This window comes from Salvelinus sp. IW2-2015, linkage group LG23 (genome assembly GCF_002910315.2).
Source record: "Salvelinus sp. IW2-2015 linkage group LG23, ASM291031v2, whole genome shotgun sequence".
Lineage (NCBI taxonomy): Eukaryota > Metazoa > Chordata > Actinopteri > Salmoniformes > Salmonidae > Salvelinus > Salvelinus sp. IW2-2015.
In genome coordinates, this window is record NC_036863.1 from 45,897,149 (window position 1) to 45,910,043 (window position 12,895).

Below are 12,895 nucleotides of genomic sequence, written 5' to 3' on the forward strand. Positions count from 1 at the left end.
TCTACATACTACCACAATCGGCCTGACTAACAGGTGCTTGTATGTAGCCTCCCTACTGTTCATTTTCACTGTCTTATTACTGTTGGTTTTAGTTCTTTACTTACCCATTGTTCGCGTAATACCTTTTTTTGCACTTTTGGTTAGAGCCTGTAAGTAAGCATTTCACTGTAAGGTGAACCTGTTGTATTCGGCGCACGTGACAAATAAACTTTGATTTGAACGGAAGGAATCAGAACATCAGACATTTGGATCAAACCAACAGGTTACATTCAACTCTGGTCTTGTAGTTCACTTGTGACTTGTGCATCCATTCCATATCAAATCATGTAAAACTTATTTTCACGTACTGTCACCACTCTAGTCATCACAGAACATAGTTCCACATCTATCCCTACTCAAACATACTTTGATTGTGGAAACCATTTTTTGTATGCAGTCTCTAGATAAGACTGATTATTGAAATGACGACAACTAACCTTTGTAAAGCACAACATTCTGAAAATACTTCATTATAAAAGATCTGAGTTTATAATACACTTTAATCTTTTTCATGTTTACATTGGAATGTTAATTACCCATGATCATTATTCTATAGGGTTACAAAAGTCTGATTCACTTATTTACCTCCAATCTGAATCCCACACAATTCAGAATAACAAAGAAAAAAAATGAAACAAAAAGACAAATATGATTTTACTTCTCCCTCTCGCAATTGTTTTTCATAAGCAAAGTCAAGGTGAATATGGCCATCTATATAGATACACTCTGAAACAAGAAGAGCCCTGACATTCATTCATACATACATAACCATGGGGGCTTATTGTAACGGGGCTGGTTTGAGGTTGGACCGTGGGTGGTGTTGATGGACAGGGTTCTCCTGTGGCACAGTTGATAACCCGTTGGGGTTAGGTATTTAATAATATGTAAGCACTCACTGTACTGTAAGACBCTTCGGATAAAAGCATCTGATAATTGGCATATAAAGTTTTGATGTTTGGAGTGTTAGAGGGTCATGGTTCTTGGATAGATCATTTCCAAGMAGACTCATAACAGTTGAAATCTCAGAGAGAACTTTTTCTTTGAATGACCTCCCACCATTGCAAAAAGTGCATACAACTACTGTGCTGGAGTTGTACTGGTCTGGTACAAAAACGTATTTCAGCATTGAATCACTCCATGCATCTGATTTGATAGCATATCACAAACAAAATATGCCATTATACATTAACTAGCCTGTAGACAGATCAGTGTAATGAAAAATAAATTATTTAATAATGAGGTCTTTCAAACTCGAGCGAAGCTAAACTATAAAACATGCAATCTTAATCATTTTAGCTAAGATTTAGCCTTGCGGGAGACAGGCAGTTCAGGTCAGTACCAATCACAAAATGTGGTTCTTCTGGCCAAAGCAAAGAGTGGTTGTAGTGTTATACCATGGACCGCAAGCCTGTTTTGTATTGGAGTACGTGTATCAAAGAGTATTTCCGTACATGATTACGACATATCTGTAAAACTATTAGCCAATAGGTTCACAGAATCTGTCTGTCAATGGATTTGATACAAACTGGACCGACGAGAGGGTCATTCACAAAGCCCACCCCAGATGTCATCACCCCCCAGGTCCACCCAACCTAACCCGGATACAGTTACCTAACGTTGTCCTGTTTGACTTTACCATTCCTGCTTGCAGGTGCATCGAGCGGTTCTTTATACATACAGCTATAGGCCGATCAGTTGATAGATTTCTGGTAAAAATGTACAAAGACACTAAATGCTGGCAAGCCAAGCCATGGTGGGAAGGGTTTTTCTTTTTGAAAAGGGTTTCAAGTCCACTTCTCACTTTCATCTTGTTTCATTTTTTTCATATGTCAACCCACTGATCTTGATGTTTGCTGGTAGTACTGCATGTGAATATATTACAGTATTTCATACTTGTCGACCAGGAACGACGTCTCTGAGGAGAACCTCACTGGAACTTCTCCATCTACCTGGGACACTTTGGCCACCTGGAGAGGGGAACAGGAGTCATGACACACCGTCACAATGGAAGTATAATCCAAATACCATTAGGTTAATACAATAGATGGAGATCTAAATGGTCTCACAAACTGCTAAAGAGACTTACAGGCCGTCATTGTAAATAATAATTTGTTTTTAAACCGACTCGCCTTGTGAAATAAAAGTGAAATATAATACAAAGAAATAAATGAAACACTGACCGTTATGTCGCAGTAGTTTCCTTTGGAGACGAAGGAGACGTTGACAGGGAAGAAATCATTGGGCTGGCCTGCCACGCTGAACTCCAGACTTCCTGTCTTGTTGTTGACATCCACCACGGGTAAACACCACTCTAGAATGTTCCGCCGGCTGTCGTGGCGATACTCTCCGTCCAGGTCGCCAATCACAGGCGCACCCACACCTGACCTGCAGGGACAGATAAACACACGAAATTAAACTCCGATGACAGACTGCAACAGTGTCTAAGGCCCTAGTACTGGAAATGAATATGGAATCCATTGTGTAGAATGGAAAAGATAAAAGGAGAAATGGGATCTCAGAGGTGCTTCAGAGAGGTTTACTTACGGGATGGGAATAGAGATGACTACATCATTCAGTTCAAGTGCGTCTTCCTGAAGCTCGTACTCTATGTTGACATCACAGCCAGTGGCACTCTCAGAGGGCCAGCAGTTTACTGGGGAGAAATAGAAGAACACAACAGATAGAATGTTTAAAGCGGAACTGACAGCATTTTAGCAACATTCAATCTTATTAAAATCTATTCATATATACCCCTTTTTTTTTTCTTTTTTTTTTTTTTACATTTTCTGACTTAGAAATAGTCATTTTCACAAATTCATAGAATGTTTGGGAATGACATATAGTAAGGCATTTTGGACAACACATCAGTCAGGAAGTTAAAGCTTGGTCGCAAATGGGTCTTCCAAATGGACAATGACCCCAAGCATACTTCCAAAGTTGTGGCAAAATGGCTTAAGGACAACAAAGTCAAGGTATTGGAGAGGCCATCACAAAGCCCTGACCTAGAACATTTGTGGGCAGAACTGAAAAAGCGTGTGCGAGCAAGGAGGCCTACAAACCTGACTCAGTTACACCATTTGCGCTCTGTCAGGAGGAATGGGCCAAAATTCACCCAAATTATTTTGGGAAGCTTGTGGAAGGCTACCCGAAACGTTTGACCCAAGTTAAACAATTTAAAGGCAATGCTACCAAATACTAATTGAGTGTATGTAAACTTCTGACCCACTGGGAATGTGATGAAAGAAATAAAAGCTGAAATAAATCACTCTACTATTATTCTGACATTTCACATTCTTAAAATAAAGTGGTGATCCTAACTGACCTAAGACAAGGAATTTTTTTCCAGGATTAAGTGTCAGGAATTGTGAAAAACTAGGTTTAAATGTATTTGGCTAAGGTGTATGTAAAATTCCGACTTCAACTGTACATGCATACATAATTAAAAAAATACAAATAAATAAATAATAATAATCACAGGCCAGACATAGCCTATTTGATTTACAAAAAAGAAAACATGCAACTGCGACCCAAACTGGCCATTGTTTTATTAGAAAAAATCTGGCCTTTTATAATGTCCACTTATGTACATAGGATGTAGCATTTTAACATATTAAAACAATAGATAAATAATAATTGTCCAGTCTTTGCCGCTATGCTTGCAGATGTGCATTATATGCTGCGATCCTAATCAAAAAGTAGTTAACTCCAGATACAACAACCTACAACTATGTTTTTGTTAACATTTAAAATAGAGGTCGACCGATTAATCGGAATGGCCGATTAATTAGGGCCGATTTCAAGTTTTCATAACAATTGGTAATCGGCATTTTTGGACACCGATCATGGCCGATTACATTGCACTCCACGAGGAGACCGCGTGGCAGGCTGACTACCTGTTATGCGAGCGCAGTAAGGAGCCATGGTAAGGTGCTAGCTAGCATTAAATGCATCTTGTAAAAAATAAAAAATAAACAATCTTAACCTAATCACTAGTTAACTACACATAGATGATGATATTACTAGTTTATCTAGCTTGTCCTGCATTGCATATAATCGATGCGGTGCCTGTTAATATCATTGAATCATAGCCTACTTCACCAAACGGGTAATTTAACAAGCGCATTCGCAAAAAAAGCACTGTCGTTGCACCACTGTGTACCTAACCATAAACATCAACAACTTTCTTAAAATCAATAGACAAGTATACATTTTTAAACCTGCATATTTAGTTAATATTGCCTGCTAACATGAATTTCTTTTAACTAGGAAAATTGTGTCACTTCTCTTGCGTTCTGTGCAACAGAGTCAGGGTATATGCAGCAGTTTGGGCCGCCTGGCTCGTTGCGAACAGTGTGAACACTATTTCTTCCTAACAAAGACAGCCAACTTTGCCAAACTGGGGATGAGTCAACAAAAGTGCATTTGCGAAAAAAGCACAATCGTTGCACGAATGTACCTAACCATAAACATCAATGCCTTTCTTAAAATCAATACACAGAAGTATATTTTTTTAAGCCTGCATATTTAGTTAAGAAATCCAGGTAAGCAGGCAATATTAAACTAGGGAAATTGTGTCACTTCTCTTGCGTTCATTGCACGCAGAGTCAGGGTATATGCAACAGTTTGCGCCGCCTGGCTCGTTGCGAACTAATTTGCCAGAATTTTACGTAATTATGACATAACATTGAAGGTTGTGCAATGTAACAGGAATATTTAGACTTATGGATGCCACCCGTTAGATAAAATACGGAACGGTTCCGTATTTCGCTGAAAGAATAAACGCTTAGTTTTTTCGAAATGATAGTTTCCGGATTTGACGATATTAATGACCTAAGGCTCGTATTTCTGTGTGTTATGTTATAATTAAGTCTATGATTTGATAGAGCAGTCTGACTGAGCGGTGGAAGGCAGCAGCAGGCTCGTAAGCATTCATTCAAACAGCACATTCGTGCGTTTGCCAGCAGCTCTTCGCTGTGCTTCAAGCATTGAGCTGTTTATGACTTTAAGCCTATCAACTCCCGAGATTAGGCTGGTGTAACCGATGTGAAATGGCTAGCTAGTTAGCGGGGTGTGCGCTAATAGCGTTTCAAATCGGTGACATCACTCGCTCTGAGACCGTGAAGTAGTTGTTCCCCTTGCTCTGCAAGGGCCGCGGCTTTTGTGGAGCGCTGGTTAACGATGCGTCGAGGGTGGCTGTTGTCGACGTGTTCCTGGTTTGAGCCCAGGTAGGGGCGAGGAGAGGGACGGAGGCTATACTGTTACATTAGCAATACTAAAGTGCCTATAAGAACATCCAATAGTATAAGTGCCTATAAGAACATCCAATAAGGTATATGAAATACAAATGGAAGAGAGAAATAGCCCTATAACTCCCATAACTACAACCTAAAACTTCTTACCTGGGAATATTGAAGACTCATGTTAAAAGGAACCACCAGCTTTCATATGTTCTCATGTTCTGAGCAAGGAACTTAATTGTTAGCTTTTTTACATGGCACATATTGCACTTTTACTTTCTTCTCCAACACTTTGTTTTTGCATTATTTAAACCAAATTGAACATGTTTCATTATTTATTTGAGGCTAAATTGATTTCATTCATATTTTTTTCCTTTTTTGCACTGCATGGATCACCAGTGCAGCTGAATGCAGCATTGCTGTACGGTGCACTGAAAACGTAGCCAGACGGCAACATTTTAGTAGCCTAGCTAGGACAGTGGCATGTGTCTGTACACTTTCCCTCAGGGGGGGTGCGCTTTAAACGGAACACAGGAAAGCAGCCCAAGTGAAGCTGAATTCACATTCAAACTCAACTGTTGACTGATTAATACTCATTTGTGTGTCCCATTTGGACCGCGGTCCTTGAGTTTGACACGCGTGCTAGCCTATTAGCCACATTATGACTGACTTGTGATCATTGCCCTTGCTAATTTGATTGTATTGACATGCCCATACTTAGAGTTGTCCGTCTTTGTTCAAAATAGTGAGTCATTGAAACTGAAACAGTGCATCCCGAATGGGTGGCAGCAGCAAACAATTTACCAGGCCAGCTGTGATTTACAACCTGACAGCAGTATTAGACTACCAAGAAATGTATTGATGAATTGCATAAAACTGTATCCATCTATTCTGCCAGCAATGCCTTTCTGTACATCATGGAATTTTGAGTCAAAAAATAATAAAAAATAAAAATAAAAAAAAGGTTATATTTAACTCATAAAGTTGGTTTTGAAGCATAAACTTGGAATTTCATATTTTTGACTCAAATGATTGTCTGTTTGTTTCATATCTGCAAAGTAGTTAAAATGCTGTCAGTTCCACTTTAAAAACACACCAGATAGAATGCTGACAATGCCTAGAACATAAGACTTAGAATGTTTCGAACACAAGAGGCCGTTATCAATAAACCGTCACAATACGGTGCAGACCCCCAGCTCCGCTAAAACCATTGACAACTACGTGCCGTTTTCACAAGATTGTGACATTTGAACATCTTGGCCATGTTCTGTTATAATCTCCACCCGGCACAGCCAGAAGAGGACTGGCCACCCCTCATAGCCTGGTTCCTCTCTAGGTTTCTTCCTAGGTTTAGGCCTTTCTAGGGAGTTTTTCCTAGCCACCGTGCTTCTACACCTGCATTGCTTGCTGTTTGGGGTTTTAGGCTGGGTTTCTGTACAGCACTTCGAGATATTAGCTGATGTACGAAGGGCTATATAAAATAAACTTGAAACTTGAACAGTACATCGGCAAATGCGCCCTTCTGCTGCTTGACAGGCAGAGCCCACAAAGGATTGGAAATGAACCGACACCACTCATACTTGTCAAGTACAGTTCTTTTTAAAATGTTCTATCACTCAAATATCCAGTTAAATGGTGGAGAGATGTCATGAGTATACCCTCACGTATCTGAAATTACATTATCAATTTGTATTTATTATGGATCCCCATTATCTGCTGCCAAGGCAGGAAGCTACTGTTCCTGGGGTCCCGCAAAATTAAGGCAGTTCATATAATTTTAAAAACATCACAATACATTCACAACACAATGTGTGCCCTCAGGCCCCTACTCCACCACTAAATCCATGTGTATGTATAGTGGGTATATTATTGTGTGTGTGTGTGTATGCGCACGTGTCCATAAGGTGTTTTTTTATCTTTTTTTTTTTTTTTTTTTAAACGAATTTTATTGCTTGTGTCAGTTACTTGATGTGGAATAGAGTTCCATGTAGCATGGCTCTTGTTTGTACTGTGTGCCTCCCATAGTCTGTTCTGGCATGTCTTATGGCATGTCTTGTGGGGTATGCATGGGTGTCCGAGCTGTGTGCCAGTAGTTTAAGACAGGCAGCTCGGTTCATTCAACTTGTCAATACCTCTCATAAATAAAAGTAGTGATGAAGTCAATCTATCCTCCACTTTCAGCCAGGAGAGATTGATATGCATATTATTAATATTAGCTCTCTGTGTACATCCAAGGGCCAGCCGCTACGCTGCCCTGTTCTGAGCCAATTGCAGTCCTTTTTTGTTGCACCTGACCACACGACTGAACAGTAGTCAAGGTGCGACAAAACTAGGGCCTGTAGGACCTGCCTTGTTGATAGTGTTGTTAAGGCAGAGCATCACTTTACTATAGACAGACTTCTGCCCATCTTAGCTACTACTGCATCAATATGTTTAGACAGTTTAAAATCTAGTGTTACTCCAAGCAGTTCAGTCATCTCAACTTGCTCAATTTATACATTATTGCAGAAATATTTAGGGCTAACTTATTCCTTGCCACCCACTCTGAAACTAACTGCAGCTCTTTGTTGAGTGCTGGAGTCATTTCAGTCGCTGTAGTAGCTGACGTGTATAGTGTTGAGTCATCCGCATACATAGAAACTCTGGCTTTACTCAAAGTCAGTGGCATGTCGTTAGTAAACATTTTTAAAACAAGGGGCCTAAACAGCTACCCTGGGGAATTCCTGATTCTTACTGGATTATATTTGATAGGCTTCCATTAAAGAACACCCTCTGTGTTCGGTTAGACAAGTAACTCTTTATCCACATTACAGCAGGGGGTGTAAAGCCAAAACACATACGTTGTTCCAGCAGCAGACTATGGTCAATAATGTCAAAAGCTGCACTGAAGTCTAATTGATGTTTACTGATCATGAAAAGCATGCAGTTACTTGCTGTATAACTCTGATGACAGAGCTAAATCTGTAGTTGTGACTATGCTCTTCAAGAGGTGATGTTACAACCAAATAGATAATATTTATTTAACAATCCCTCAAATGACACGCAGTTGTCAATGTTTTTAGCGGAGCTGAGGGTCTCCTTGCCCCCTAGCAGGCAAATTTAACGCTCTACACCTTGTGATGCTATATTGATAACAACCTATTAGAATGCTTGGAACACAATAGTTGGAATGCTTGGAACATAGTGTTTCTCTCTCTGGAGAGCTGGAATACCTTAAGGAAAAACAGTATACACTAGTATAGAAATACTTAATACTCTAGTAAAGTGTACTGACTCGTTAGTGGTATGAGGGTCTCGTCTGTGGTCTGTAGCCTCCACTTGAGCACGCCCACGTCATTGTTCAGAGGGAAGGACTTGTCTGGGTTCTTCAGGCCCAGCACGGAGTCTGTGGTGAACAGCTTCTTATCCACGTTGGGGTGGGTCTGAACAGAGCAGGGAGGAAAAAAATAAAATAAAAAAATCGATAAAAACACATTGTTAAAATTCCCATGGCATCATGCTCATGCTGCACCAAAAGCAAATACAACGAACTGTGGTTGTGTGCCATTTTGAATCTTGATTTACACAGGCCAAATCCATGAATGCCTTGACATGTATATCTGTTGTGTTGAGGTGGTGAACCTTTCCCCCCTTTGGAACCAATGATGTATTTGTTTGGAACCTACCTGCAGCTGGACTCCCTTCTTGTCTCCGTTGTTGATGGTGAGGCGAATGCGTCCATTCTTGTCGTCGGCCACTCGGAGGGTGATCATACCCAGGACCTCCAGGTTCTGTAGCCCTCCGTCTCTCCCACAGGTCAGGCTGATTTTCTCCTCACAACGCAGGTGCACGCTGGTGAACCAGGGGGCAGAGGTTAGATGCAGTTGAACATACCAACCTGCAGGTGTTTGAGTCCAACTACATTGCAGTCTGGACTGTGTAGAATCACTGATCTACAATCACTTTGCATCCCAAATAACGCTGCATTATGGGATCAAGATGAGCGATTCTGCGCCTCGCCTTGTGCAAACTGATTCCTCAAACACACTGCCTGTAATCGGTGGGATATAATATAAAACCTGGTAAACCCACCTCTCTGTGTTAACTGGTGGAGGCAGGGCTTTGGATGCCTCGGAGGGCCTCTTCCCTGAGCTGGGCATGATGACTTGTCCCTCAGACTTGAGCTTGTCCACAAAGTCATCTACCTCCTTCCCCCTGGCACTCAGCTTCAGGGCCTTACTGGGACCACTAGCCCTACGGAGGAACACATAACTCATGAGGCATAGGCCTAACTTTCTGCAGTATTAAAAATGCATGATGACAAAACAAGTTTCACAACTTCCATTGAGCATAACCAGCCAAGAAATATACTAAGAAATACATCTTACACATAGAACACAGGATACATTCATCCTAACAATCAAAACATCTCAAAATCCTAATATACCGAGGGTAGTACCTGGCAGGGACAGGTGAGGCCTTGGGTTTCTCTGGCTCCATGAGGGTGTCTGTGATGATGGTAGCGTTGCTGCTGCTGGACATGCTGCCGAACCCTCCGGAGAACCCTGGGGACTTCTTCCCTGAACGGTCCGCGTCCCGCCTGGCCTGTTGCAGCTCCTTAGCCTTTCTCCTCATCTCGGCCTTAGCCTCTCGCTCCTGGGTCTGAGATGGAGAGAGAACACAAGGAGAAAAGAGAAGACTTTAGAGATAAAACATGAATGTCTTTTGGACCAAAACCCCTTCATTCAGACTAGTGTTGGATTTAGCAATTCAGCTACATTACAACAATAATGTAATGATGTTCAGTTCTGCCGCTCCCCGTTCATTCAGACTGTTGATAGCCTCAGTAATAACGTAATGTAAATCTGTTCATTAGTTCTGCTGCTGCTCTCCTTTCACCTCTCGGACGGCGCGGAACACCTTCTCCTCATGAGAGTCCATCTCTGTGAATGTTCTGATCTGGGCCAGGTTGACGTTCTCCCTGTAGCCCAGCGCCACGATCTCGTCAAAGGCAAAGATCAGGTCAAAACAGTGGTCCGAGACCTCCCCTTCCTCCAGCACCCGACAGTACTCTGGGATCTAAGGAAMAAATATATTTGGTCATTTAGTCATSCATGCTCTTTTCATCACAAATTCCTACTGATAATTTTACTCAGTGGCAAACTTTGTTTAGGCTCTGCCAAACTGAAAAACACTGTTTAGGCTACTTTAAACTTAGAAACACTTTGTTTGGGCTACGCTTAACAAACACCGTTTACATAACGTGTGTCCTCTGCCACTTCTAGAAGTATGAGAGACCATGTGTGAGTCTGTGGGTTGGCGACAGAGGATATTTCTGAAGGTGTGTGCGTGTGAACAGGGCATCTGTGAGAGTGTGTGTCATACCACGCGTGAGAAGAGGCGTAGTGTCTCCAGGTCCTCTAGGATGTTGCTGTTCTTGGTGGTGACCAGCACCATGTAGAGCTTCTCCAGGGGCTGGTAAACGTAGCGCACGCTCTCAGTCTCCACAAACGTGTGCTGCTTGCCTGTGTTCATCAGCTTGGGGAAGGCGGCCAGCAGGCCCTCCACGCGCGTCCGGGTCATCTCCACAAACTGCCGCGACACGATGGCCTTGCCCGCCTTGGTGCACACCGCTGCTGCCAACAGCACCTGGGACAAGAGGAACAGGAGGCCATAGTTACAGAATAGCAATGATTGAGTCCATGCATGGTTAAGATTCAAGACGTGTAGACAAAATATTCAAGTGTTGCTCCTATTCAGCTAATATTACAATATCCACCGAGTGTACAAAACATTAGGAACACCGTATTGAGTTGTACCCCCTTTTGCGCGAGAACAGCCTCAATTCATCAGAGCATGACTACAAGTTTCACAAGTGTCCCACAGGGATGCTGGCCCATGTTGACTCCAATGCTTTCCACAGTTGTGTCAAGTTGGCTGGATGTCCTTTGGGTGGTGGACCATTCTTGATACACACGGGAAACTGTTGAGTGTGAAAAACCCAGCAGCGTTGCAGTTCTTGACACAAACCGGTGCGCCTGGCACCTACTACCAAATCCCGTTCAAAGGCACTTAAATATTTTCTTGCCCATTCACCCTCTGAATGGCACACATACATAATCCTCAATGTCACAAGTCTTTAAAATCCTTCTTTAACCTGTCTCCTTCCCTTAATCTACACTGATTGAAGTAGATTTCACAGGTGACATCAATAAGAGATCATAGCTTTCACCTCGTCCGTGTCATATTCCTAATGTTTAGTACACTCGGTGTACGGCTTTTGAAGTCAGCTATCACAGTGGTCACTTCTAACAAGACACATGAGATTAATGAACATCCAACACCATAAGGGGCGAAAATATCCTGGTTCGGTAACACAGCAGCTGCTCTTTAGGTCCTGAGAGAAAAACAATGTGATTTTCATTCAACCTCAAAAGATTCAGCTAAAAAGAGCACTGTGTTACCTTGGTTTTACGTTTTCAATCATCTTTTTCAGAGGTAGGCTTATACTAACACTAATACACACGCAAATACTGTTGACCACATCGTCTCAGTTTCCTTTTGTGTGACTGGAAACAGAACACCAAGAAGTTGACTTCAGGTTTTTGTTATTTGTAAAATAGCCTAAATTAATTCTGACAGTGTTTGTTTGATTTAATGTATTTAAATACATTTGGGAAAGTTCAGCCACACTACCAATGACTAGGCCTAATCTAAAAATCAACCTACCTGTCTCTCTCTTGTTATATAAGGACGTCTGTGACTCCATAACTGTTTGATCATGGAAAAGGTGTCAATGAGTGTCCACTCAAGTCTATTGCTAAATTCCAAACTGCCCCTACCAACACTAGACACTTCAGTTGGCCTGAAATGTTTGGATGTACAGTGCCTTCAGGAGGTATTCACAGCCCTTGACTTTTTCCACATTTTATTGTGTTACAACGTGAACTTAAAAAATTGATAACATTGAGATTTTTTGGTCACTAGCCCACACACAATACACCCCATAATGTCAAAGTGGAATTCCGTTTTTCAATTTTTTTTGAGTCAATAAGTATTCAACCCTTTTGTAATAGCAAGCCTAACTAAGGAGTACAAATGTGCTTAACAAGTCACATAAGTTGCATGGACCTTGTGCAATATTCGTGTTTAACATGATTTTTTATGACTACCTCATCTCTGTACCCCACACATTCAATTATCTATAAAAATGGTCCCTCAGTCGAGCAGTGAATTTCAAAACAGAGATTCAACCACAAAGACCAGGGAGGTTTTCCTTTGCCTCACAAATGTAGATGGCTACACATTTAAAAAAGCAGACATTGAAGTTATTAATTACACTTTGGATGGTGAATCAATACATCCAATCACTACAAAGATACAGGCGTCCTTCCTAATTCGGTTGCCGGAGAGAAAAAAAATAAAAACACTCAATGATTTCCCCATGAGGCTAATGGGGACTTTAAAAACAGTTACAGGAGAAAACTCAAATCAAATTAAGAAAAGAAAATAGAGTTAAGAAAATATTTACATTAGTTAAAAAATTACGAGGCTATATACAGGGGGTACCAGTACCGAGTCAATGTGCGGGGGTACAGGTTAGTTGAAGTAAATTGTACATGTAGGTTGGGGTAAAATGA

The 12,895-nt window shown here is 41.4% G+C and overlaps 1 protein-coding gene across 1 annotated transcript in view; it reads right to left on the reverse strand.

The window, feature by feature from the left end:
* Nucleotides 1-521: 521 nt before the first annotated feature.
* The window catches only part of arcn1a (archain 1a), a 19,536-nt gene continuing 7,162 nt past the window's right edge, over nt 522-12,895 (reverse strand). Inside the window, exons 2-10 of the mRNA XM_023968010.2 lie at nt 10,641-10,904; nt 10,155-10,334; nt 9,715-9,917; nt 9,348-9,509; nt 8,942-9,107; nt 8,551-8,698; nt 2,584-2,692; nt 2,220-2,424; nt 522-2,006 (exon numbers count right to left, since the gene is read on the reverse strand). Of these exons, the coding sequence (XP_023823778.1) occupies nt 1,917-2,006; nt 2,220-2,424; nt 2,584-2,692; nt 8,551-8,698; nt 8,942-9,107; nt 9,348-9,509; nt 9,715-9,917; nt 10,155-10,334; nt 10,641-10,904 (1,527 nt within the window). The 3' untranslated portion in view covers nt 522-1,916. The remainder of the gene's footprint in view (nt 2,007-2,219; nt 2,425-2,583; nt 2,693-8,550; nt 8,699-8,941; nt 9,108-9,347; nt 9,510-9,714; nt 9,918-10,154; nt 10,335-10,640; nt 10,905-12,895) is intronic.